This window comes from Chenopodium album, chromosome 7 (assembly GCF_948465745.1).
Source record: "Chenopodium album chromosome 7, dcCheAlbu1.1, whole genome shotgun sequence".
NCBI lineage: Eukaryota > Viridiplantae > Streptophyta > Magnoliopsida > Caryophyllales > Amaranthaceae > Chenopodium > Chenopodium album.
In genome coordinates, this window is record NC_137840.1 from 73,152,997 (window position 1) to 73,180,900 (window position 27,904).

The window sequence follows — 27,904 nt, forward strand, 5'->3', positions numbered from 1 at the left end:
TATTTCATATATTTTATTACATACTGTACTGTGTAGATATACTGTTTCAAAAAAAAAAAAAAATTGTGTAGATATATTTTAAGATAAACTTATTTTACTACTTCATATTTTATTTTAGGAAGTTAGTTAATATTTTGTTATCGCATTGTTATTGCAACATTATCTAACACATATATAATTTTTCTATTCTAACAAAAAAAAAAAAAAAAAAAAAAAATTTACTATTGTTTGCCAAAAACGTCAGAAGTATGATATTTTAAATTTTTATACTACATCCGTTACATATTATTTGCAACGATTTGACATAAAGTAGAGAGGAAAAATATTTAATCGTTGCAAATAATATGTAACGGAGGTAGTATATAAATTTGTAATATTATTCGGATTTTGGGATATTATATTATTTTCCATATATTTTATTACATATTGTGTGGATATAGTGATATATTTAGCTTTGCTTGCACAATAAGTTCCATTGCATCCTCATTTGATTAACCTAGCTATAATGTAAGTATCCCTTTAGTGTATGCAACTTTTTTTTTGGTTTTTTTTCGAGTATCCTGGAAGAACTAACTGCCACAAGCTATTTTAGATTACAACTTTTATTTCTTAAGAGGTCCGAATAAAAGTTGACAATCATGCTATAGTTGACAATTATGGTATTTTATAGCAATAACTTAGTGTATGTTGTGGCCGAAACCTCCAAAATTTCTAAAAAAAGTGGATATTAGCCTTTAATTTTGGATTTTTCTGACTTTTTTTCCACCTGGAAATAAAAATTGCCGAAATGTTTACCATGATCCTTAATATCCTTCGGGTGTCCAATCGGCTGAGAGGAATCATCAAATTTGCCTTTAAACGACCAATTTACCAGTTAACAACTTGCACTGATTTCATGAACTCAAGCCAACCACGAACATTTATGACAACATATAATGATCATATATGGTTCCAAACGACATTATATGACCCCAAGATGTATCCCCGAAAATCTCAATCCTTTTCGACACCGTGCCCCGAAACCTCCAAAATTTATCAAAAACTGTGGATATAAGCCTTCAATTTTGGAATTTTTTTACTTTTTTTCGTCCGAAAATAAAAATTGTCGAAATGTTTATCATGGTCCCTTGATAGGCGTGTCACGTACCTAACAAAAATAAACCTAACTAGACCACTAATATGTAGACGGGCAAGCAAGGGTCGGATCCCAAGAGACTATGGTTCAACTAATTAAATAGACTCAAGTAAATACTAAGCAAGTAACCAAATCAAATAGTTGAGAATTAATAACTAAATATCAAGAGCGACGATTAAACTAAAGAAAATGATAATCAAATACTAAAAACATCCAAGATCAAGCATTACCACGAATACAATTAATGCAATAATATTTTTACCCCTAACATATAATTCAATTGATTAAAGAGGAAAAGTAATCCCTGAATATTACCAATGGTCTCTCCCGAGTTATCAATAGCTTCCCTAATCACAATCAAGCCTACTTCCGTGGAATCATGTAAATTAAAGACTTTGAGCACATTACCTAAAAATTACCGAAATGTTTACCATTTTTCCTAATACCCTCCAGGAGTCCAATTGGGTAGGTGGAACCATCCAATTTGCCTTTAAACGACTAATTTACCGATTTATAACTCTCACCGAGTTTATAACTCAAGCCTACCACGAAAATTTATGACAACATATAATGATCAAATATAATTTCAAACGGCATTATATGACCCCGAGATGTATTCCCTATAATCTTAAGGCTTTTCGACACCGTGCTTCGAAACGTCGAAAATTTCTCAAAAAACGTGGATATAAGCCTTCAATTTTGGAATTTTTTTGACTTTTTTTCGCCCGGAAATAAAAATTGCAGAAATATTTACCATGGTCCCTAATACCCTCCAGGAGTCTAATTGGGTAGGTGAAACCATCCAATTCGCCTTTAAACGACCAATTTACCGATTTACAACTCTCACCGATTTTATTTACTCAAGCCTACTACGAACATTAATGACAACATATAATGATCATTTATAATTTCAAATGGCATTATATGACCCCGAGATGTATTCCTAAAATCTGAAGGCTTTTTAACACATTTCCCCGAAACCTCCAAAATTTCTCAAAAAGCATGCATATAGGCTTCAATTTTGGAATTTTTTGACTTTTTTTCGCCCGGAAAAAAAATTTGACGAAATGTTTACCATGATCCCTAATACCCACCGGGAGTCCAATTGGGTAGGTGGAACCATCCAATTGTCCTTTAAACGGCCAATTTACAGATTTACAACTCTCACCGATTTCATTAACTCAAGCCTGCCACGAACATTTATGACAACATATAATGATCATATATGGTTTCAAACGGCATTATATGACCCCAAGATGTATTCCCTAAAATTTGAAGGCTTTTCAACACCGGATCCGAAACCTCCAAAATTTCTCAAAAAGCGTGGATATAAACCTTCAATTTTGGAATTTTTTTATTTTTTTACGCCCGGAAATAAAAATTGCCGAAATTTTTACCATGGTCCCTAATACCCTCCGGGAGTCCAATTGGGTAGGTGGAACCATCCAATTGTCCTTTGAACGGCCAATTTACAGATTTACAACTCTCATCGATTTCATTAACTCGAGCCTACCACGAACATTTATGACAACATATAATGATCATATATGGTTTCAAACGACACTATAAAACCCCGAGATGTATGCTCTAAAACCTAAAGGCTTTTCGACACCGTAACCCGAGACCTCCAAAATTTCTCAAAAAACGTGGATATAAGCCTTCAATTTTGGGATTTTTTGACTTTTTTCGCCCAGAAATAAAAATTTCCGAAATGTTTACCATGGTCCCTAATACCCTCCGAGAGTCCAATTGGATAGGAGGAACTATCCAATTTGCCTTAAAACAACCAATTTACCAATTTACAACTCTCACCGATTTCATTAACTCAAGCCTACCGCGAACATTTATGACAATATATAATGATCATATAAGGTTTCAAACGGCATTATATGACCCCAAGATGTATTCCCTAAAATTTGAAGGATTTTCGACACCAGACCCGAAACCTCCAAAATTTCTCAAAAAGCGTGGATATAATCCTTCAATTTTGGAATTTTTGGACTTTTTTTCGCCAGAAAAAAAAAATTCCCAAAATGTTTTCCATGGTCCCTAATACCCACCGGGAGTCCAATTGAGTAGGTGGAACAATCTAATTTTCCTTTAAACGGCTAATTTACCGATTTATAACTCTCACCGATTTCATTAACTCGAGCCTACCACGAACATTTCTGACAACATATAATGATCATATATGGTTTCAAACGGCATTATATGACCCCGAGATGTATGCCCTAAAACCTGAAGGCTTTTCGACACCGTTTCCTTAGACATCCATGATTTTTCCAAAAAGCGTGGATAAGCCTTCAATTTTGGGGTTTTTTGCCTTTTTTTCGCCCGGAGATAAAAATTGCCGAAATATTTACCGTGGTCCCTAATACCCTCTGGGAGTCCAAATGGGTCGGTGAAACCATCCATTTTGCCTTTAAACGACCAAATTAACGATTTACAACTCTCACCGATTTCATCAACTTAAGCCTACCACAAACATTTATGACTACATATAATGATCATATATGGTTTACAATGACATTATATAACCTCGAGGATTAATCCCTAAAATATGAAGGTTTTCGACACCTTTCCCAAAACTTCCAAAATCTCTCAAAAAGCATGGATATAAGCCTTCAATTTTGGGATTTTTTTGACTTTTTTTCGCCCGGAAATAGAAATTGCCGGAATTTTTACCGTGGTAACTAATATCCTTCGGGATTCCAATTAGATAGGTGGAACCATCCAATTTGCCTTTAAACGGCAAATTTGCCGATCTACAACTCTCACCGATTTCATTAACTCAAGCCTACCACGAACATTTATGACAACATATAATGATCATATAAGGTTTCAAACGCCATTATACGACCCCGAGATGTATTCCCTAAAATTTGAAGGCTTTTCGACACCAGACGCGAAACCTCCAAAAAATTTTAAAAAACCGTGCATATAAGCCTTCAATTTTTGAATTTTTTGACTTTTTTCGCCCGAAAATATAAATTGCTGAAATGTTTACCATGGTCCCCAATATTCTCCTGGAGTCTAATTAGGTAGGTGGAACCATCCAATTTGCCTTTAAACGGCTAATTTACCGATTTAGAACTCTCACCGATTTCATTAACTCAAGCCTACCACGAACATTTATGACAATATATAATGATCATATATGGTTTCAAACGGCATTATATGACCCCGAGATGTATTCCCTAAAACCTGAAGGCTTTTCGACACCGTGCTTCGAAACCTCCAAAATTTCTCAAAAAACGTGGATAGCCTTCAATTTTGGGATTTTTTTTGACTTTTTATTGCTCGAAAATAAAAAATTTCCGAAATGTTCACCGTGGTCCCTAATACCCTCCCGGAGTCCAATTACGTAGGTAGAACCATCCAATTTGCCTTAAAATGGCCAATTTACCGATTTACTACTCTTACCGATTTCAATAACTCAAGCCTACCACGAACATTTATTACAACATATAATGATTATTTTTAGTTTCAAACGGCATTATATGACCACGAGATGTATTCCATAAAATCTGAAGGCTTTTCGATACTTTTCCCCGAAGTCTCCAAAATTTCATAAAAAGTGTGGATATAAGCCTTCAATTTTGGGATTTTTTGACTTATTTTTTCCCGAAAATAAAAATTGCCGAAATATTTACCGTGGACCCAAATACCCTCTAGGAGTCCAATTGGGTAGATGGAACCATCCAATTTGCCTTAAAACGACCAATTTACCGATTTACAACTCTCACCGATATCATTAACTAAAGCCTACCACGAACATTTATGACAACATATAATGATCATATATGGTTTCAAACAGAATTATATGACCCCAAGATGTATTCCCTGAAATTTGAAGCCTTTTCGACACCGGACCCGAAACCTCCAAAATTTCTCAAAAAGCGTGGATATAAGCCTTCAATTTTGGAATTTTTTACTTTTTTTCGCCCGGAAATAAAAATTTCCGTAATGTTTAGCATGGTCCCTATTATCCTCCGGGAGTCCAATTGGGTAGGTGGAACCATCCAATTTGCCTTTAAATGGCCAATTTACCGATTTACAACTCTCACCGATTTCATTAACTCAAGCCTACCACGAACATTTATGACAACATATAATGATCATTTATGGTTTCAAATGGCATTATATGACCCCGAGATGTAATCCCTAAAATCTGAAGGCTTTTCGATACCTTTCCCCGAAACCTCCAAAATTTCTCAAAAACCTGGATATAAGCCTTCAATTTTGGGATTTTTTTTACTTTTTTTCGCCCGAAATAAAAATTGCCGAATTATTTACCGTGGTCTCCAATACCCCTCGGGATTCCAATTGGGTAGATGGAACCATCCAATTTGCCTTTAAACGGCCAATTTACCGATTTACAACTCTCACCGATATCATTAACTAAAGCCTGCCACGAACATTTATGACAACATATAATGATCATATATGGTTTCAAACATAAATATATGACCCCGAGATATATTCCCTAATATTTGAAGGCTTTTCGACACCGGACCCGTAACCTCCAAAATTTCTCAAAAAGAGTGGATAAGCCTTCAATTTTAGGATTTGTCGACTTTTTTGTGGCCCGGAAATAAAAATTGCCGAATTGTTTACCATGGTCCCTAATATCCTCCGGGAGTTCAGTTGGGTAGATGGAACCATCCAATTTGCCTTTAAATGGCCAATTTACCGATTTAAACCCCTCACCGATTTCATTAACACAAGTCTACCACGAACATTTATAAAAACATATAATGATCATTTATGGTTTCAAACGGCAATATATGACCCCGAGATGTATTCCCTAAAATCTGAAGGCTTTTCGATACCTTTCCCCGAAACCTCAAAAATTTCTCAAAAAGTGTGGATGTAAGCCTTCAATTTTGGATTTTTTTGACTTTTTTCGCCTGACAATAAAAATTGCCGAAATATTTACCGTGGTCCCCAATACCCTCCGGGAGTCCAATTGGGTAGGTGGAACCATCCAATTTGCCTTTAAACGGCCAATTTACCGATTTACAACTCTCATTGATATCATTAACTAAAGCCTACCACGAATATATTTGACAACATATAATGATCATATATGGTTTCAAACAATATTATATGACCTAAGATGTATTCCCTAAAATTTGAAGGCTTTTCGACACCGGACCCGAAACCTCCAAAATTTCTCAAAAAGCGTGGATGTTTTGGATTTTTTTGACTTTTTTTCGCCCGGAAATAAAAATTGTCGTAATGTTTACCATGGTCCCTAATACCGTCCGGGAGTCCAATTGGGTAGGTGGAACCATCCAATTTGCCTTTAAAAGGCCAATTTACCGATTTACAACTCTCACCGATTTCATTAACTCAAGCCTACCACGAACATTTATGACAACTTATAATGATCATATATGGTTTCAAACGGCATTATATGACCCCGAGATGTATGCCCTAAAACCTGAAGGCTTTTCGACACTGTGCCCTCGAGACCTCCAAAATTTCTCCAAAAGCGTGGATATAAGCCTTCAATTTTTGGAATTTTTGACTTTTTTTCGCCCGGAGATGAAAATTGCCGAAATGTTTTCCGTGGTCTCTAATATCCTCCAGGAGTCCAATTGGGTCGGTGGAACCATCCAAATTGTCTTTAAACGACCAATTTACCGATTTACAACTCTCACTAATTTCTCAACTCAAGCCTACCACGAACATTTATGACTACATATAATGATCATATATGGTTTTAAACGATATTATATGACCCCGAGATGTAATCCCTAAAACCTGAAGGCTTTTCGACACCTTTCCCCGAAACTTCCAAAATTTCTCAAAAAGCTTGGATATAAGCCTACAATTTTGGGATTTTTGGACTTTTTTCACACGGAAATAAAAATTGCCGGAATTTTTACCGTGGTCCCTAATACCCTCCAGGATTCCAATTAGGTAGGTGGAACCATTCAATTTGCCTTTAAACGGCCAATTTAACGAATTACAACTCTCACCGATTTCATTAACTCAAGTCTACCACGAACATTTATGGCAACATATAATGATCATATAAGGTTTCAAACGGCATTATATGACCCCGAGATTTATTCTCTAAAATTTGAAGGCTTTTCGACACCGGACCCGAAACCTCCAAAATTTCTCAAAAAGCGTGGATATAAGCCTTCAATTTTGGAATTTTTTGACTTTTTTCGCCCGAAAATATAAATTGCCGAAATGTTTACCATGTTCCCCAATACCCTCCGGGAGTCCAATTGGGTAGGTGGAACCATCCAATTTGCCTTTAAACGACTAATTTACCGATTTACAACTCTCACCGATTTCATTAACTCAAGCCTACCACGAACATTTATGACAACATATAATGATCCTATATGGTTTCAAACGGCATAATATGACCCTGAGATCGATGTATTCCTTAAAACTTGAAGGCTTTTCGACACCGTGTTTCGAAACCTCCAAAATTTCTCAAAAAGCGTGGATATAAGCCTTCAATTTTGGGATTTTTGGACTTTTTGTTGCTCGAAAATAAAAAATTACCGAAATGTTTACCATAGTACCTAATACCCTCCAGTAGTCCAGTTGGGTAGGTGGAACTATCCAATTTGCCTTTAAACGGCCAATTTATTGGTTTACAACTTTCACCGATTTCATTAATTGAAGCATACCACAAACATCTATGACAACATATAATGATCATATATGGTTTCAAACGGAATTATATGAACCCCAAATTTATTCCCTAAAATCTCAATACTTTGCGACACCGGGCCTCGAAACCTCCAAAATTTCTTAAAAAGCGTGGATATTAGCTTTCAATTTTTTAAATTTTTGACTGTTTTTTTCCCCGGAATAAAAATTATCGAAATGTTTATTATGGTCCCTAATATCCTCCGAGAGTCCAATTTGGTGGGTGGAACCATCTAATTTGCCTTTAAACGGTCAATTTACCGGTTTACAACTTGCACCGATTTACCGGTTTTTACAACGACCAATTTAATTAACTTGCACTGAACCTGACTTGAACCGAAATTGACACAAACCTGTTTTAACTCATCAAAACCTGAATTTAACTCAACTTGTTACTAACGTGACCTGAATTCAACCCGACCTATTCCTAACCCTACCTGTTACAAACTTGACCCGAAATCAACCCGACTTGTTATTTACCTGACCCAAATTAAACCCGACTTATAATTGACCCGCCCCAAATTTTACCAGACCGGCCTATTACTTACCCGACCCAAAAATTCAACCCGATCTGTTACTAAACCGACTCGAAATTAACGAGACTTGTTATTGACCCGACCTAAATTTAACCCAAGTTATTCCTGACCCGATTTCAAATCACCTTTAATGCAATTTAGACCACCTAATTATTGTTGATCAAAGCATTTTGTCTAGGGAGACCAAGTCGGTCCAGGCCAGTAAAAGAAAGGAGCATCATCCTCAAATTTTAAGAGTTAAATATAGTATATATTTGTTGTATGGTCAAAGGAGATAATTATCTTCCTAAATTATATACTATAATTCCCTAGTATATTGCCATATATGTTATAGTCAACGGAAATAATTAGCTTGATAAAAATGATAATTATCTATTTATAGTTAGCTGAACCCGAATATGACCTGACTTGGAAATGACCCGACCTGATTGTAACCTGCAAATTATTGACTTGAACATAACCCGACTTGAATCCGAGAATTACCCGACTTGGAAATGACCCAACCTGATTATAACCCGCAAATTATTGACTTGAACCGAACCCGACTTGACCCCGAGAATGGCCCGACTTGGACCCTAGAATGACCCGACTTGAAAATGACCCGACCTGATTATAACCCACAAATTATCGACTTGAACCGAATCCGACTCAAACCCGAGAATGACCCGACCTGATTCTAACCTGCAAATTATTAACTTGAACCCGACTCAAACCCGAGAATTACCCTAACCCGTTTTAACCCGTGAAAAATCAAATTAAACCCAACCTATTGTTTACCTGACCTGTATGTAACCCGACCTGTTATTAACCCGACCTAAACCCGACCAAAATCCGATAAAAAGTATTAAATAGACGCGACCCGACTCAAGCATGACCCAACCCAAACCCGACCCGCATAGGTTATGAATTTAAGCCGAATTGACCCGACACGAGTTGACCCGACCCACGCTTATCCTACCCAAACCCGACCCATTTACCCGAATTGATAGCTCTATTGTCAACTTAGATTGTATTACGAGGATCGAAGCACTACCACAAGCTATTTTATGCTATAGTTTTTTTATTTAAGGAAATAACTAACCTATTTGGATAATATTTAAGATAAACTGCTATGCTCAGTTTTTTTAAATGTCAGTTAATATATTTTACCTTGTAAATATATATATATATATATAGGGGAAGGCTCTTGTGAGAATTTTTCATATGTGAGAACACTCTTTATGTTCTAAATTTTAAATCTGATGTTCTAAACTTTTCCTTAGGTATTCTAAATTAAATCAAATGTTCTAATTTAATACTCACATGTTCTAAACCATAAATTAGTTAAGTTTGATGTCATAAATTTTAAATAACTTGTTCCAAAATTTTAACTTATATGTTCTAAGATTTTTAATTATATGTTCCAGATTTTAAAACGTATGTTCTATTTTTTTTTTTACACGTATGTTCTAAATTCTTTACTCACACTTTCTATATTCTATATCAGTTTGTTCTAAATTTTTATTCACATGTTCATAATTTAAGTCAGATGTTCTAAACATATTACTCACACAAATGTTCTAATTTATTACTCATATGTTCAGAATTTTAATTTGAGTCACATGTTCTAAATTTTAAATCAGTTCTCATATAAGTATGAATTATCACATATGGACCTATTCTCACCGGATCCCTCCCCTATATATATATATATATATATATATATATAACAAAAATACGGATTATGAGTTTAATTTATTTTATTTTTTTTTAAAAAAAAAACCTTTAACAACAAAAAATCATAAAACTTATTAATATAATTGATATACGAGTTTAACTGCAATGCCTCCCTTTGTGATGATGATGGCTGGGTAGGGTGGTAGCCAGAGATTGGAAAGGGGATGTTGTTTTTGCTGCATCTAGGCGTGTAGCGTGTTCGAGCCTACTGGTACAAATAGAAATTCCAAAATTCAAACCCCGTCTAATTCCTCAAAAGCAACATGGGGTTTGTATCTCATCCTGAAGACCTGAAGAACAAATAGAGCATTACATTCTAAAAACCCGTTGATTCAACTAAAGCAGAGTACGAAGCATGTTCATCATAAATTGATTGTTTTTGCTCTACATCCCTCTTCAACACACCAGAGCTGGCTTTGAGAAGCAGCCCAGGATCCAGACCAGCTAGCTCGTATAATTGCAATCTTTGTTGCTTGGCCTCATCTAAGTCACCTTCCCAAGCGGTTTCAGAAATAAGTTCAAGAGCTTTCTCTATCTGGTTCTCAGGCAGCAAATTTCCATTTTGTAGTAGGACAAGATACACTTGTTCAGCTGAAGCCTTCCGTATCTGATACAACAGATAGCTTAGATGAATCCGTAATAAGTATTACCATTTACTCCCTTAGTCACAATATAACAGGCCACATTTCAATTTTAGCTGATCCCAAATTTACTAAATTTACAAAGCAGCCTCTTTAAGGTTAGTAATTTCCAATTTTCCACAGCATCTTTCCAAGTTTAGGGTCATTAAAATGAATGTCAAATGTGAGTAAGTAAGAAGTTGAACTTACAGGGTTACTAACCTAGTGTGAAAATTTCTCAAATCCTAAGTTACATTTTGAATTTGGCCCTATCTACCTTACTGATACCCTCACAAGATTTTTAAGGAAATATCACATTGGTTAGGTGATGTAAAGTTTAGATAGTGAAGGTCTGAAGGATAGTTAGGGCATATTAGTTAAATTTCTTTAAAAAGACCTCAAATCAAATGTGGCCTATTATAAAGGGGTACAGAGTATAATTTTTGGCTAAAAGAATAAAAATGCAGAATCCAAAAACTCGAAAAACTGGCGAACCTTTGGATATCGATGCCCGAGGAAAGAGAGTAGATGGGCAAAGGCTTGCATGTTAATAGGTTCAGAAATAGATGCAATATAACCAAGTAGGGCGATTCCTGAATACAATTTCATAAAGTCTTTGCATGCCCTCAGCTCTACTTTAATTGAATCCAACAATCCTGCACAGAAAGTTGCTGTATGGGCCTGAAACCAATGACCAAAGGCACATTAATCAGAAGCATCATCACACCAAACAAACAACTAGCAGAAACCACTCAATTAATGGACGTCAGGCTTCTTATGGCGAATATAGCAAAGACACGACTTTATCTCTTCATAAGCATGAATTTCTAAAACAGTATTGGATCCAGGAAAAGGCAAATGCAAAATACAGAGAAAGTATATCCATAGATGCCAAATCAAAATACACTTGATCCTTCAGGAAGTATGAGGTGTTGTAAATTCCACTTGAAATTAAAGATTTTGTCGCTTCATAACTAAGTTTCAGGTTCCTATTGTACATCTTGAGTTTATAGACAAATACAACAGTCTTCCTATGTTGTAACAAGAACATGATGAGAAGACCAGGGGAAAGTCTATCAGCAATAGATTAAACTAAAGAGATTACAGAGAAATACCTCCATGCTCAGGAAGAACTTTTTACTGAAAAGAATCTCTATAGTCTGAAACAAAAAGGCAATTATATTAGAATGAAATGACTCTATGGTTCTATGCAAAACAACTTTAACATAACAGACCAATAAGAAATAACACAAAACTCCAAAATACTTGCAAGAGAACAAATAAAGCCACTAGAAGCCAAAGGCAATAAAACAGCTCAGTAAGTCAGTAACACATTTTCACAACAGCTTCTTCAAAGAATTATTGGATTTAATAATTTTTCTCATATAAACAAATTAATAATTATTTCACAGACATCTTTATGACCAAACTTCAAGCAGGCCAATATTTTAGATTATGCTGAGAGCAGGAGCAAATGATACAAAACCTTCAATTTTTTAAGGGTGATTCTGTAATGATCTTGCATTGATAAAAAAATATAATAAGAAATTTACTAATTTGCAACTGGTAAAGACTAGAATAGACCCGGTCTACAATAACTTATTGTAGACCCAACCTTCTAGTATACCATACGAATGTGGTTATATCATACAAAATGTGATTATATTTCTACAAAAGTGATTATATCATCCTGAAACTGTTATGTAAATGTATCACTCAAAAAGTGAATTTGTCATTATAAAAAGTATCAATAGTAAATTACATCATTCAAAAGATGATTTTTAAATTTTATCATCCTAAAGATAATTATATAATCTCATTAAATGGTTTAATATGAGATTATATAGCTCAAAATATGACTCACAAAAAGATAATTATATCGTCTAAAAAAGTGATTATATCATCCAGAATGTGATTATATTATTTGAAAGTGTTAAATTTTGGGTCTACAATAATTTATTGTAGACCGGGTCCATACAAGACCAATTGTTTTCAACTTGCCTTAAATCAGACTGAATAGCATCAGCCAATATTCCTCAATACAAAAAACAGAAGCCTTTCAGGGGGAAAATAATATACGAGAAAAAGAAAAAAGCCTAACTAATCTGCATGCTCTTACAGGTTCATTGTATTATTAACATATGTCCTGTAACTTTAAGAAGCAGCTTGAGATCTCATTTTAATCCGCAAGCTGAATCAAATAATAATTCTGAGTTGCATACTTGTTTGTACGAAAGTTTAAAACATTTTGGTCTTAGAAAAAAAAATACTTTAAAGAGAAGGATTGATTTTCAACAAAGTACCACATCTCTGACATAGAAGACACAATCCAAACTACAAGGACAATCAAATAACAATTTTTTTTTTTTTTTGAAAAAAATTAAGAGAAGTTCAATCATTTGTTATTTGCTGGAGCTTACATATCTCACACAAGGCAGCTAACTATTCCTGGACCCTGACCTAGACACAAGCCCAAAATGTATTGATATACTGAGCACACATGGATAGTACCTTTTTCTGAGCATTTTATTTACAAAATTTGGCTACAAGGCTACCAGGAATCAAGGATACAGGTGGACTTTCTATTTGGCAAATTCTGCAAGTCTTTACAGGACAGCATGCCATCAAAAAAATATCATAATTCTAATTTATATTTCAAGATCACGATGAAAAGTATATACACAAAGTCTCGCTGCCACCACAGTCAGCAAAAGGGATTGGAAGCACCAAAATCTATAATAAAACACCAAAAACTGCATCACTTTTAAACTTGAATTCTAATGCTCAGAAGATTTGCGTGATACTAAGCTATCTAAACACCTTCAGACAGGCTCAATAGGCATAAAAGTTATCTGTTGATAATAATAAAGATACCACCTCAAAAGTACTTCAGCAGCAAACTTACCTTCATAGTTGGTGTGATGACTCTATCACATCTTTTATATTCCTGCAGGACCCAAAGTATGTCTGTGGAAAGATTAAGTTCACGGGAGACTCTTTCATCAGCATTTTGAGCTTTGGTAACTAGCAGATAATCTAATAAAGCTGCAAGTGATGCTTTTCCAAGAAACTCTTGTAACCCACCAATCGCTACAACCAGTCCAGATAGTAAAAATCTACTGTAACATCTAATCTCAAGTAATTGTATAAAACGAGGATATGAGAAAGTAGCTACCTGCAAGAAAACTCTCCATCAGGAAACAATCAATCTCTCACAAGATTGATATAAAACAATGAAAACATACTTACACCCCACTTCAAATCTGCATCATTAGGTACAATTTCTTCCAACTTCTCCCTGTAAGGTATGAAGGGGATGAATATTGTTTTGTTGTAAAGAATTCTTTGAAGAACCTTGGCAGCAATTTCTCTCAACTTGTCCATTTTTTCTACAGCTTGCTTGAGAATTCCTCCGACTAGATTGATAGGTAGTTCTTCATTGAACAATGAGTTCACCTGGTTTTTTCTGATTGCATCAAGTTCTGAGACTTGTGAAGATTCTTCTATTTCTCTTTGATCGCCTACAGCATCACTTCTACAAAGTATATACGTGCATCTCTCAAGGGCAACCATAGCAGCCTCACGAACCCAAGAACCAACATCACCTCTGTTGTCCACTGAATAATCATCAAGGGCTTTAAACAAACTCCTCATAACTTCATTCTTAATGAGAAGAGAAAGAGCCATATCATCTTCCCAAATATGCAGAGATGATGTGGCTCTTGAGTCAGCCAAACTTTCACATACAGCAGCAAGACCTTTGACAGCATTTACCCGTGCTTCAGCATCCCGATCATCAGGATTTTCCTGAAAGTCCAGTCCTTTTAGCTTCTCCAATACCTTAGAATTTTCTGAGCAAAAAGGCATAAAGAAGGTTTCATTACCTCAATTTCACACGACTTTGAGAGCTTTGTGAGTACATCCTTCCATCTTTTAGCAAGGAATTCGCAGGGTAAAATACCAAGTGCCAATGCAGCGCCTCGTCTTACCGCGACATTAGAATCACTCAGCTGCTCGATATACTTTGATGTAATATCAGAAGAGCCTTTACCATTATCCGGTTGAAGGTAAGCCGGAACAAAGTGTTTCAAGGCATCAACAGCAGCTATCTACTCAACACATTAAATAATAAAGTGAGTTTTCGGCACTAAGTTGTAATCACAAACACACATAGGTAGAAGATTGACCTGTATCTGAGAATTTGGATGCCTTAGATTCTCATTGAGTGTTTCAAGCAAACTTTGTTTTATTTTGTCTGGTAATTGTATATGGGCCAAAGAGGAGCACTCAATGAACCGAGAAACAGCTGCACGCATTATTTCTCCACCCTTTCCACGATAAAGACGTGCTTTTTCAATAGCAGGGACAAGGCCAGCAAGTTGTTTCTGCTTATCTGCAATAGCAAATACAAAAGTCTTAACTTTTAATTTTATTTAATTTATCTTTTAAATCTTTGGATACAGAAAATTTCAATAAGATCAATTACAGCAAAGAAGGGCCAGGTCCCATAATTCACAATCAGAGAATAAGATCTAAACATACTGTATATCAGATCAGAGAGAATGTTCCGGTATAAACTACAAAACCGCAAAGGACTATACAGAATCTGAAGAATTTTTTTAACAATACATTACTAACAATTCCAACTATTACAGGAAACAAGAAAAATTGATCAGATTTTCTTAGAAGGAATCTGGAATATACCTAGCCAATGAAGATGTATTAGTAAGTAGTTGCAAGACTTGCAACTCTAGAAGGAAAAACTTCAAATATTAAAATAAAACTAAAATAAAAGTCTACTCTTGCGCCTTTTATTACATTTCAGGAAGGCCAGACTAATTTTGAGCACTCTAAACAAATATATTAGAAAGATTGAAGTGGGAGAGCAAAACTTTGGAGCTCAGACAATGGTTACTAGTATGATTGCTCATTGTTTACAGCCAAAACATGAACAAACTCACTAACTCTATCAAAATGAGATCCTATGGGTAGCATACTAGCAGCCATATAGGAATTCAAGAAAGTTGGCAAAATGAAGAACAAGATTAGAACATTCCATGTTCAGACCAAAGTTTTAAAAGCTAAACAGTTCAGCATTGGCTAATTTTTGTTCAACAATATAGATTCACTTGCGTTCAGCATTTTAGACATAAAAAAATGAAAGGGAAATTTTCATTAGTGGCCATTAATTATTACTCATTCCATTTGTTAGCCATAACATTTTGAAATTTCCATGGCAGCCCTGTGTTACTAATTTTCTACAACATGACCTAAATGATAAATTTTTAGTTCATAAATCCGTTTAAATTTAACTTATGTTAACCATGATTATCCCATACACTTCAAAAAGAAAAAAAGAAAATTCCCTCCATCTTCTGACCATCTCACCCATCAACATCATCTATCATCTCCCAGTTGCATCCGCAAACCTGTTTCCGGTCTTTTTGCTCCACTTAAATTGACAGTTGAGATTTGAAAATCCTGTCAAGTTCTTATTTTCAGTTTCTTCTTCAAGGATTTTGATTTGCCCCCAAATTTCCCTGTAGTTCTTTTTTTTTTTCTCCTAACCCTCCCCCACCCCTTGTCCATAATTTACCCATCACGACAATATACAGTAGAGACATTTCTGCAGAAAGGGTTATCCACTTCAATGAAGGCCAAAAAAACATAAATCTGAGGTATAGCGAGGTCCATACAACAACAACATTCGAAGCCTTAATCCCAAAAATAAAGTGAGGCCCATGCATGAGTTGTTTGCATTAATAAGCATGGCGTTTTCATTTAAAAATTTCAAAATCACAATTAAAATGTAGTAATATGCGGAAAAAACTTTCTGACAGTAAGATCAATAAAAAGTAAGCTTAAAAGGAGGATGCCAGAAGTAAACTGCAAACAGAAAATTCTGATGTTAGGAAGTAAATTAATTCAATGACAATCTATTGTATAGGAACACTGCAATCTATTTTGTACAGGAGAAAGTCTCTCCTCATAAAGATAAAGATACTATCTGCAAAAGCTTACATGAAGAAAACTAACCAGCAGAATGGGTATGATTGACCTTATGTAGAGCCAAAACAACTTCTCCAGCTGCTAATGTTGCACCATGGCGCATGCACAAATCAGTTGATAGTGTGCTCGGTATTATTTTCCCTAGGACAGAGTTTGCAAAATGCTCTGGATCATAACTTACAAGGGCAGAAAGGGCTTTAGCAGCTAGTTCCCTTAAGCCTTTATCCTGAAAATATATACAAGAGTCAAATTATAGCAAAATTTTGCATAAAAAAATACAAAGAAAAGACCTGAGTTGGTAATGTTACACATAATGGAAATGATGTATATAATAGCATTATACCACTAGATGAAACATGCGCATATGACAATAATCAAGATTGTTTCTTCAGGCTCCAGCAAGTTTTACATATAACTGTTTAAGCTAAAAAATTACCAAATTTGATTGATGTGACTGTATGAGTCCATATGATGCAAAGTTAGGCCCAACTTGGCCCCTAAAGTGATGTGTACTGTACATTCATAGTCACTTAAGTATTTGATATATAAATAAGTTATATCACTACATTAAGGCCAGCTCTCTTCACCTGATGTTTACTGGATTCAGTTTTTACCAAGTAAATCTTATCAAAACTGATACTATTCTTTTTACTTATTCAATTGAGTCTCTGAGCAGTTACAGATTAGTACTGAGTTATACCAATAAAAACTGATCTTCACTGATCAAAACTTACTCAGAAATTAAACTGAATTTTGCTGATTAAACAAACAACTAGTGATTATAACTATTTTTCACTGGAGTAGTGGATATTATTCTTTCTTAATTAAAGAGTACTTGGCCTAAATTTCCATTTAAAATTTTCGTTCAAGATCCCCCTCCAGCAACCGAAACCCATTCTCAAGAAGCAAGCAAGAGACTCATGCCCCAACAAACTAGAATAACTGACAGCTTAAGTGCATTCAAAAGAAATAAGATCAACAGCTCCCTATAAGAGTACTGATTAATGGAGGATATGCTGTAAAATTTCACAGCACAGAGAGCGAAGGGGATAAAAAAAACGTAAGCCAGAGGGCAGTTAAGCACATTAATTATGTCATGCATAGCTGGAATATAGCTAAAGGCAAGGGAAGGAATTGCAAACGAGAGGAAACAGAGAAGATGCTTTGGGGCTACAACCTCTAGACATTAAAAGCCAATCAGGTAATTAAATATCGACAATTCGCAAGGTTTGAAAATGAGAAAATGACATTATACTGATAGCAAGACAACATCATCATGCAATATAAAGAATGAGCAATATTACAACTTAAATGACATGAAATGTCTTTAAGCGAAACAGTACACATATATGGTAGGAGAGTCAAATTTAGGAAGTCATACCCAGTGACACGTTTTGCTATTTATCAGTTCATCCACAAAAGGGTAAAGATACCCGTCATACTTAGCAATGCCAACGGCCACATTTAGATATGAGTTTGCACGTGATGAAAGAGCAAAGTAATCAGCAGTATTCACAATGTCAATACCATGCGGGTAATTTCCTTGTCTTCCAACATTTTCCTGAAAGGCTGCTGCAGCTGCTCTTCTACAGTTCACCTGAATCACATTTTCAAAGATTCAGCTGGCAACAAGAATCAATCCAAGTATAAATACACGATAGATAAGCCACCTCACGGTCATAACAAGCAACTGTCAACAGATGAGGAGCAAGTTGTTCCAGTATGCTTCTCATGTCAGCATGGTAGTATGCACGACCAAATGCCCAACAAACATAAGCAGCAGCATCGCGAACATGAGCCCCAACACTATGTGGGCCCCTTCGAACATCATAATGCAGTGCCTGTAAAAATGAAATTAATGATTATAGTCATCTGCATAGCCCCAAAAACAAAAGCCTTTTTTCTAAAAGGATGGAGTTGGATGAGGTCCTTCACAAATAAACTCATCCAACTCTCACTTCTACGATTCTATCCAGGGCTACATGGTTAAATGGTTTGCAAAACTGCTATTTCATGGATTGTTTTTAACTGCATCCTTACAAGTCTTCTCTGACCTACCACAGCTTCTTTTAAGATCTTTTTCATCTTGACCCTCCACCTTCTTTACCAGTGCATCCTTGAGGTGGATGTTTTACAAAACCAAACCAATGTGTCAATTCTCGCCTATTCTATCCTATATTTGCAACTCTAACTTTCCACCATCTATCTACATCTCTCCCCCAATGTGTTTCCATCCATCCCAACTTACAAATCTCTTCTACACTCATCTTCTTAACATGCTCCTTAAAAAGCCCAACATCCTAACCCGTTTGATAACCATGTTCTAATTGTTTTGTGGTAAAAAATTTCTTTTAGCCTTAAAGACAAGCTATGATCACAACCACACATAAACCCAGTCGCTGCTCTCCATTTGAGCCATCCAGACTTAATTCTACAAGATTTGATTAATCTGTGAATCCTTAAATATCAGAGAGGGGGGGGGGGGATTCTAAGTAGACATATATACATATTCTTCAAACCATGTGCTACATGTTCAACATTGTTCTTTTTTAAAAAGATTTTAAGGCTATGGAAGATACATATCCACTAGGAATAGGATGGCATAGAGAGTTTAAAAGACCATATAGAACATTAATTTTATCAAAACTGTTATTTACTTGTTTCTGCTTTAGTTGTCATTATTACTACCTATATCTTGTTTTCAATTCGTTCATTTAGGGCACCGGTTCCTTTGGAAAGGAAATAAAAAAAAAGGGGGTTGCCTAGGCAGGCCTATAGCTAGAAAGTGTTAGTTTTGTTTTCATGCACTGCACATGTTGACATAAAAACATATAGTCCATGTGTTGGTATTGTAATTCAGCTACATCTAGTAAGCTAAGGTATGGATGATAGTTGGTATTGTTTGAAATTTTTAAAGACACCAAAAGTCTAAGAGATGATCTTTCAATTTATTTGTCATAACATCTCTATACCAGATGATCTAACCTTAACAACAACATTGACAACTTTTGGAAGACTAATTGGCAACAGCAACCCCCGACGAGCAAGTTCAGCTAAAGCCAGGCAGCCTCCATGCCATGAACCATCTCCCTGGAAAGAATAGCCAGAAAAGCCAATTAATTTTCAGCATATTACATATACATATACAATGTAAATAATAATCTCTAGCTGTTGAAGCTTCATAAGGCTCCAGAAAATTGATAGGAAGACAAAAGGTCTCCAACGGCCCCACAAAGGAAGGGCTAAAAAGGTGAAACATATCTATGTTAAATGAAACTGTATCCAAGTCTTAGAGGCCTGGCACATGTACCATACTCAGTTCATCTTCAAAATCTTATGTGAATAAGAAGTTCTGAGAGTAAAAAAAAGAAAAAAAAAAAAAAAAACTCATAAAATAGCACATAGACGGTTTTTATTTGACAAGAGATATATCAAAAACGAAACCACAGATGAAACACCCATAAACAAAGGATGAAAGGGGCACTGATAAGCAACATAATTTGCAAAGTCCACTGAAAGTAGATTTCAATTTGGAAACTCATCATGCAAGATTTATTACTAAAGCAAAGACAGCCTACCTCACGAGGTGAAAATAACTCCAGCACAGATGAAAGGACTTCATCAGAGAGGGAAAATGTGAGACGTGAGGTCACACGGCCAATACCTTTCGCTGCAGACCAACGGACAACAGTGTCCTGCAAATTTTTTATTATAATATCACTGCAAGGATGTTGAAAACCAGAAGCATGGCTGAAATTCAGGTGGATATATTAGGTGGTGCCTCAAAAATCATGGGATTAAGGCCTTGCGCCAAAAACTTATCAATTTAACTAAGAGAAACAAAGCACTAAATACATAACACAGAAGAAAAATTATTCTTCGGTAAGAGAGTACGAGGAAAAACTTGGGCCATTCATTAGCCTTATGGAAGCTGTGCTGAGCTCCTTCACTATGTAAAAAGTATTGTGAAGATATACTAAGTTACTGCATCAAGATATGGCATAGTGTCACGGTCCGGGAGTTTAGACCCCGAAACGTGCGACGCGCTCTAGCCTTTTGGCGGCAAGAACGCTAGCCTTGAGCGGAAGAAGGGCTTGTGAGCACAAAGCAACACAAGCGGGCAATTAAATCAAAGGAGCACTCACGTCTATTTGGGCGACAAAGTGCGGGTGGTCGGGGCTTGTGACGGCCGTTACTTCAAGGCGGGCACAAGCGGGTCCAAACCACGAGTTCTTAATGCATCAAGTTGGTTTGGAGGGGAGCTATTATGCAAGTAAGACACAATATGTCAATATCTATAAAGGTCTAACAACAAACAAGCATAAAAGCAAAGCAACACTTGTAGAAGGCTTAAGATTTCATTAATCATTCACCCCCTAAAGAGCTTTAAATTGATTACAAGGAGAATCCCTAGTGAACACTGAACTGACAGTAACACAATAATGGGACCTCAAGCTAAGAAAACATAAACTAAACTCTAAGAAAGCATCTAAAGGGAATCTAATACATCAAAAGGAGTTGGATTCTAACACATAGACTAAGGCAAATGATGATGTGTATTAAGTTACCACGGCTAAATATGGGTATTGGGAACATGTCTATCTTGCCATGGATCGGCAATTATTGAACTCATTTGATCTTCAAATTCAAGATGGATCCCTTTACTATATTAATCATCAAATTTTGTGGGATTTTAATGTCTGGAGTAGTATGTCATGGATGATGAAAAGGGTGGTGTTGGTTATGGATCATTGAACCTCATCTACAAAGTTACAAGCTGCCAACCAGTAGTAATTGATGGGAAATTTTGCATTTAACATGCCAACATGAAACATAAAGTGATAGAGGGGTAAAGGTCCAATGGAAAAATCAGGTGTGTTCAAATAGGACCAGCCCAAGAGCTGTGTTTGTCCCATAAAAGAGGATATGGCCAACTCTAAATACAAAAGAGAGAATTGTAAAATTTGGAATTAATCATGATCTCTATTGTGTTTTGCATGAACGGGCTGTGGAAAATATGGTGCACAAATCTTTGAGTGTGATTTTAGTAAGAATGTTTGGAAAGATATTCTTCAATGGCTTGGCTGCTCATCTTGAGAGCTAGAGGTTGTTTGGTTGCAACAGTTTTGACAGAAAAAAGTACTTCAGATACGATCTTGAGTTCTTGACGAGTTGCTCAGCACAATCTATGTATGCAATTGAGATGACAAGGAAAAAGAAGCATTCAAAATGTTGATTCCTGCATAGCATGTTCTGTTTTCGAAGGGTAATTCATTTGAGTTTAGGCTAGATGACATGTCATTTGTTTTGGCAGCCTAGTCTGGGATAGTAATGAAAAAATTCGGTCCTAGTGAATGATATTACTGCTTTGGTTTTTAATAAATCTGTTTTTTTAAAACAACATTTATGTGTATAGCCTCCAAAACCAGTACCAAACACAAGACCTATTGGAGAGCTCTCTTGTTAAGACCATGCTATATTGAGGCATCATGCAATATGATTTCTGTTTCCGAGTTTAATGCACAAGAGTGCAATGGAAATTGGATAAAAGAAAAAGAATCTCACCACTTCAAACATACCGTATCTTTCAAGCCAGTCAGTAGCACTTCAATAATCTCTTCTACAAGTTCTGGAACATCCATGCCTTCATCTTCTTCACTGTTCATGCTTTGATCTATACTGGATGATTTCATATCAGCACCATCACAGCAGTGATCTGTTCCTTTCACATCATTGGTTAATAGATCCTGTCCCAGTGATGCGACTTTACCCTGCAGAGAAGCATATATATGTGAGCTTCTTGACAAAAATGAGACAAACCATAATTTGTTTTTATAATTATATATGTTTCAGAAATTAGAACATATTATCCAGTGAAAAAAAAATGAGTAGTGAAAGAGAAGCGTGATAAGAAAACTAAATTACAAATCATGTCAATTTCTTCAAGCCTATCTAATCAAATAATTCTTAAAGCCCCAGCCACCTTGACCCATAAAGACACTAGATTACTAAATTATGAAGGGTTCCTCATCTCATACCGTTATATGTTCATACTGTTATTTTGATGAAACACTTTCGCCCTATCTTAGGAGGTGGGGGCGATTACACTCTCTCAGCAAATATTTAAAACTAGAATATACCCGCACACAAGGTACATTAATCATATACATCGTCAGTTTTTATTATTACATTTTTATTTTTTTTTATTTTTTTGCAGATATGATAAGTGGAAGAGTGAAAGTTAATAAATGTTCGGATGAGACCGGAAGTTACTATGTAAAGTTTTCTTTTTTTTTTCTTTTTTTTTTTTAATTAGAAATTAACTAAATTTGAGTATTATTAAAGGTTTGGAGACTTGCGGGTTAAAATTAAAAGTGAATCCTAAATTGTTATACAAAATTAGACAACTATCAAACTTGCTGAATGAGTAACTCAAAAAATAAGGGAAACACTCAATCCTCATAATCCACCTCTGACTAGAAGAGAAGAGTAAATCCTTTTCCTATACTAATTTTTCTCCATCACAAAAAGGGTCAAAAATACATAATATTTTGCAACATGGAAGAGATATTATCAAATAATGAATTATGTTCACAATCCAGGAACACACAAGCAAAGGACGTGCACAGTTACAGTATCAAAGAACTAGGAGTTTCAGCTGTCCTGACCTTATAATGCCAAGATAGAGAACGATGAGGAAGGCAAACAAGACCTATACGCTGAGTTAGCTTTACAAGATACTTGCGAAGCAAAGGGCTTCTCCCTGCCACACTGGACTTCATCAAGGCAGATACATCATTCCAGACAATGGGAACCACATCAAGTAGGACTTTTCTGCTACCAGCCTGCATCAAACATTATCTGTAAATTACTGTGTGGCAAATTCAGTTTCGAGTCCTAAAGAAAGAGGAATTAAGAATAACATTGAGTGAATCAGATCCTAAAAGAGTTATTAGACACCCCAGTTAGATGTATAGCAAATATCAATTCTAAAAGTCCTTCTAGTCATGCCAATTGTTTGATCCCCTCCCCTACCCCCTCTCCCCAAACTACCAACCAACAAAAAAATAAAAACAATAGTTCAGCCAATAAAGAGAAACCAGTATAATAAGCAAGAATCAACCTTTAAAATGGCAGCCAAAGCTTCCACAGCACCAAGCAAACGGAAATGCTCCATGACATTATCAGATGACAGAGACAATACTTCATGGGTCCATTCAGTGAAGCTGAAAAACAAATCAGATTTTATAATTCCATTGAGTTGAGTGGTTAATTTTTCCTTCAAAGATCAAATCAAGAAGCAAGTCAAACATGTTCAAAAATAGATTACACCAAAGATGATTTATTGAAAAAGGGTAACAAAATAAATAAAAGTTAGTCATTATAAAACACCTAAAAGTAATCACTCTGTCAACTGATATTTCTCTTCTTTTTTTTCCTTTATTAAATGTCCCTAAATGTTTTTCAAGTTTCTAATGCTAAGAGAAAACTGTTGTAAAGCAACAAATCTAGATGTTGATTACTTATTCTTGTTAAATGCCCTAGATATGACAATTAATATTAGGTAGAGAGTGTATCTGAGAAGGTTCACATTATGCTCAAATACAATGCTTCCAATTTTCAAATTCCCCATTACTTTTCATTTGATGACCTAAAGCTCAGGAAATACCCCCCATAGGTGTAGAAAGAGAAGGACTACTTGTGAAATTATAATCGCAAGGCTTGCTAATCATACACAACCGGCTTGAGTTGTAGGACAGCACATGGATGGCCACATTCAGATGCAAAATAAACTATAGGGACAGGAAGCATTCCTGTTCAGTGGAATCTCCCTACTCCATGTCACTCTCAAGTTTTATGCATAAATTTGAACAGGTAGTTAGCAATTCCCATTTCTTTAACAACTTTTCTCGGGTTGACAGCTGATACAGCCTCTTATTAAGCAAACTCCTAAAAGCAAATCAACATAGTCCTTTTATAAATTTGCTCAGGTAGTAACCATTCTACGAATTGACATCTCAAGAATATTTTTTTTTATATGTGAAATTTTATGTAAGCCTATCACTAGCTTCTCTTCAAATTGCAGAATGCAGTAATTTCAACTTCCATTTTAAGAAAATTCTTTTCTGGACTCTATCCCCTAACAAGTGACTTCTTTATCTAAAATCTTTCTTCTTTTTTGTAAAATATTCTTTAATAAGGGATTCGTAATGGATGAGGCATCATTCCAAGTCGCAACTACTTAAAAATAGAGATGTGAGGAAAGGTGTTGCATTCCTTAGAATTCTCTCAAAAAATATAAAATGAGGAAGGCCTTAAAAGTAAGCAACAATGAAGAAAATTCACCTAAATTTGCATCTAGTCAAAAGTCATCTAGCGATCTAGTTATACAAACAACCCAAATTTCATTAGAAGTAATGCACTCTGCATAATCCAAGAAATCTAAGAGCAGAGCAACACCAATCACCGATTCAAACAATAAGCAACCTGACGATGATCCCTGATATCTCATATTCTGATTGCTCTATCTGCAGCCCATATGCATAAGTAAATCATCTATGGCACCTACTCAATTTTACCTGGAGCGCACGCAGTTTGGGAAGATTTTAGAGAAGTTAAAAGACAGCTTAATAAAACTAACTTTATACCTTAATATACCAACACTATCTTTTTATCAGGGTTTGATTTATTTTGATTCAATTGTACAATTACCTTCTCTAATATCTTTCTTGAACTACGTGCCAAGAGGCTAACAGAGGATGTATGATCTAAGATGATGAAAATCATATCATCCTCAACCCCACACGCAAGCAGCATCTCCATCCTAGCATACACCTATTCTTTCTTCCACTCAAAGACTTGAAACATTAATCAATAGAAGAGTGATCTTAAGAAGAAACCTGATAAAAGCCTTCAGCATATCAGGGCGTGTCAAAAGTCTTGAGAGTAGCAAGCCAGAAATGGTACGCATGGGGCCTGCATTTGAAAGATAATCCTTGCAGAACTCCAATATCCTAAGTACCAGGGGTGATGGCTCATCTCCTTTTAAATGGCCAGTTTGTGCAATACTTGTGTCAACTGAAGATATGTCAAACGGAACCAGAACAAGAATAGATAGCCACAATAGTATGACACATTTTGCTTCCATCTCTCCAGTGCTTTCATGGCGCAGGGATGTTGTCGTATTTGAAGAGTGGCACTTCTCTAGGAGAGATACAGCAAGTTCTAAGTCAGAAACCTGATGCGGGAAAAACTTGGTAACAGCCTTGTATCCACAAACAGTAACTAATGTGTAGATTATTATGCAAACAGGCTTGACCACTTCAAGAATCTCGTCAGACTCTGTTCCTAGTTCAATTATCTTAGAACGGATGATGAACATCAAAGGAGAAACTATGCTTTCAAGGTAAGGCTCCAATAGTTGTCCTTCCTCCTGATACTTGTCCATCTACACAATACAATTAAACAATCTTCAGTACTTTGGAGAAGCAAGCAAGAAACACAGCGTCAATGACCAATAGAAATAATGGGTAGCCTCAAAAATGATATTAAAACACCAACAAAAGGCCACAAAATGACCGGATTGGATAAGCCTGCAGGATAATCTATAACCAAATTAAATTTTCTGGGACTAGCATAGTCCCCATGTTGACAAGGTTTTATGAGAAATTAAAGCTTTCACATTTCTTTATCGATCCCATGGCTACAGAGTCCTGCAAACAACTCCATGCTGACACACAAGAGTATTGCACAGGAAGATATCTAAGGTGCTTTTAGCACATTAGAAGAGGTAATACGGAGAAAAACGAGTGGTAAAAGAGGCATCTTGAAATAAGGATGCTACCACAATATCAAGTAATTGCCTTTATAACAGATTGACGAGCACCCTTAAATGAAGATCGAACCATTTGTAGCCTGTGGATATTATCTTAGAAATCAGGAGAGGCCCTGTGGATAGGTATGAATTTTACTCCCACAAGTGATACATCACTTGGAGTATGAGGAAAATCTCTACACTTTGACTGGGATATTTCGTGATAAAAAAAATTACTCATAATCCTACCATTCTTACTAATTTATAGTCCCAAAACAAATGCCAGACCTGACAAGAAACCTTGCAACAGTATAACTGTTCAAAGACCACCCCTCCCCTTTCTTCCAACCCAACTAATCTCTACTCTTACCAACAACTCACAAATCTATATCCAAAAGATATCTCATAATTGTATAAATCTCCATAATGTCACTCAGAACCTAAATTATTTCCTATTGACCCGTCCCCAACTGATTTCTTGTTTTCCTTTACATAATTCAACAACAAAAAAAAATGGCATTGCAACACGAGTCGAAAAATATTCCTATACATCCACGCATTGACGCTATTCCACTCTTTGAAAACATCTGACGACACGGAAGCCATATTCAGATAACCGCAACTATAAAAAAAATAATCAGCTCTAATGAACAACCAATACAACTATAAAGGTAGGCAACTGTAATAACTAAATTGAATTACTACGTAACTAATACGCAGATCAAATTCATCATATACAGAGTAATTACTAATAAAAACACAATACATTGATAAAAAAAAATCAGCTCCATTCAAATGCAACACTTACTTTAACAATCAATTTATAACAAAAAAAACCCTAAAATCAGCTCCTATCAACAAAATTACGAATCAAAACAACAATAAATAACAATCAAACGTAGGAAAGATAATCAATGATTGAAAGAGGGAAAGAGAGATTACAATGGAGCGGATCTTGTAAGCAGAAGAAAGATCGGTGACACGACCAGCGGAAACGATGTCGTCGAGAATGGATTTGACGACATTCCATTCTTGAAGGAAGTACTTTTGCAAAACCCTTTCTTTGCAATCGTGTTCGTCATCTTCTTCAACCTTCTCAATTGCAGTTTCTTCGCCATTGTTGTCAAGCTTTGCTGCTGTTGTATCTTCCATCACCACCATTTTTTCTCGTGTTTCTGTTTCCCGCCACCAGTTACACACTTGATAGTGAGTTTATAATTTTATTGGGCTTTAGTGTTCCTAATATTAGAGTGAATGATTGGGTGGTTGAAATGGGTACGATTAAGGTTGATTCGGTTCGGGTCATGTTTGAGACCGATATGTTTGAGCTACATTTGGGTTATGTGCTATGCAATCAGTTTGAAATTTTGGATTGAGAGACTTTGAGTTATAC

The 27,904-nt window shown here is 35.7% G+C and overlaps 1 protein-coding gene across 1 annotated transcript; it reads right to left on the reverse strand.

Annotated features, from left to right (window-relative positions):
• Positions 1 to 10,128: 10,128 nt before the first annotated feature.
• Positions 10,129 to 27,896, reverse strand: LOC145639488 (tubulin-folding cofactor D-like). Its single transcript, XM_081690743.1, has 17 exons — positions 27,454 to 27,896; positions 25,598 to 26,145; positions 23,821 to 23,923; positions 23,366 to 23,542; positions 22,277 to 22,468; positions 20,276 to 20,392; positions 19,683 to 19,787; positions 18,368 to 18,538; positions 18,079 to 18,294; positions 16,725 to 16,923; positions 14,876 to 15,081; positions 14,573 to 14,797; positions 13,938 to 14,495; positions 13,594 to 13,863; positions 11,804 to 11,848; positions 11,184 to 11,369; positions 10,129 to 10,675 (listed from the first exon to the last, which is right to left on the reverse strand). The coding sequence occupies exons 1-17, from the start codon at positions 27,670 to 27,672 to the stop codon at positions 10,385 to 10,387; spliced, it is 3,828 nt and encodes a 1,275-aa protein (XP_081546869.1). The 5' UTR covers positions 27,673 to 27,896; the 3' UTR covers positions 10,129 to 10,384.
• Positions 27,897 to 27,904: the final 8 nt, after the last annotated feature.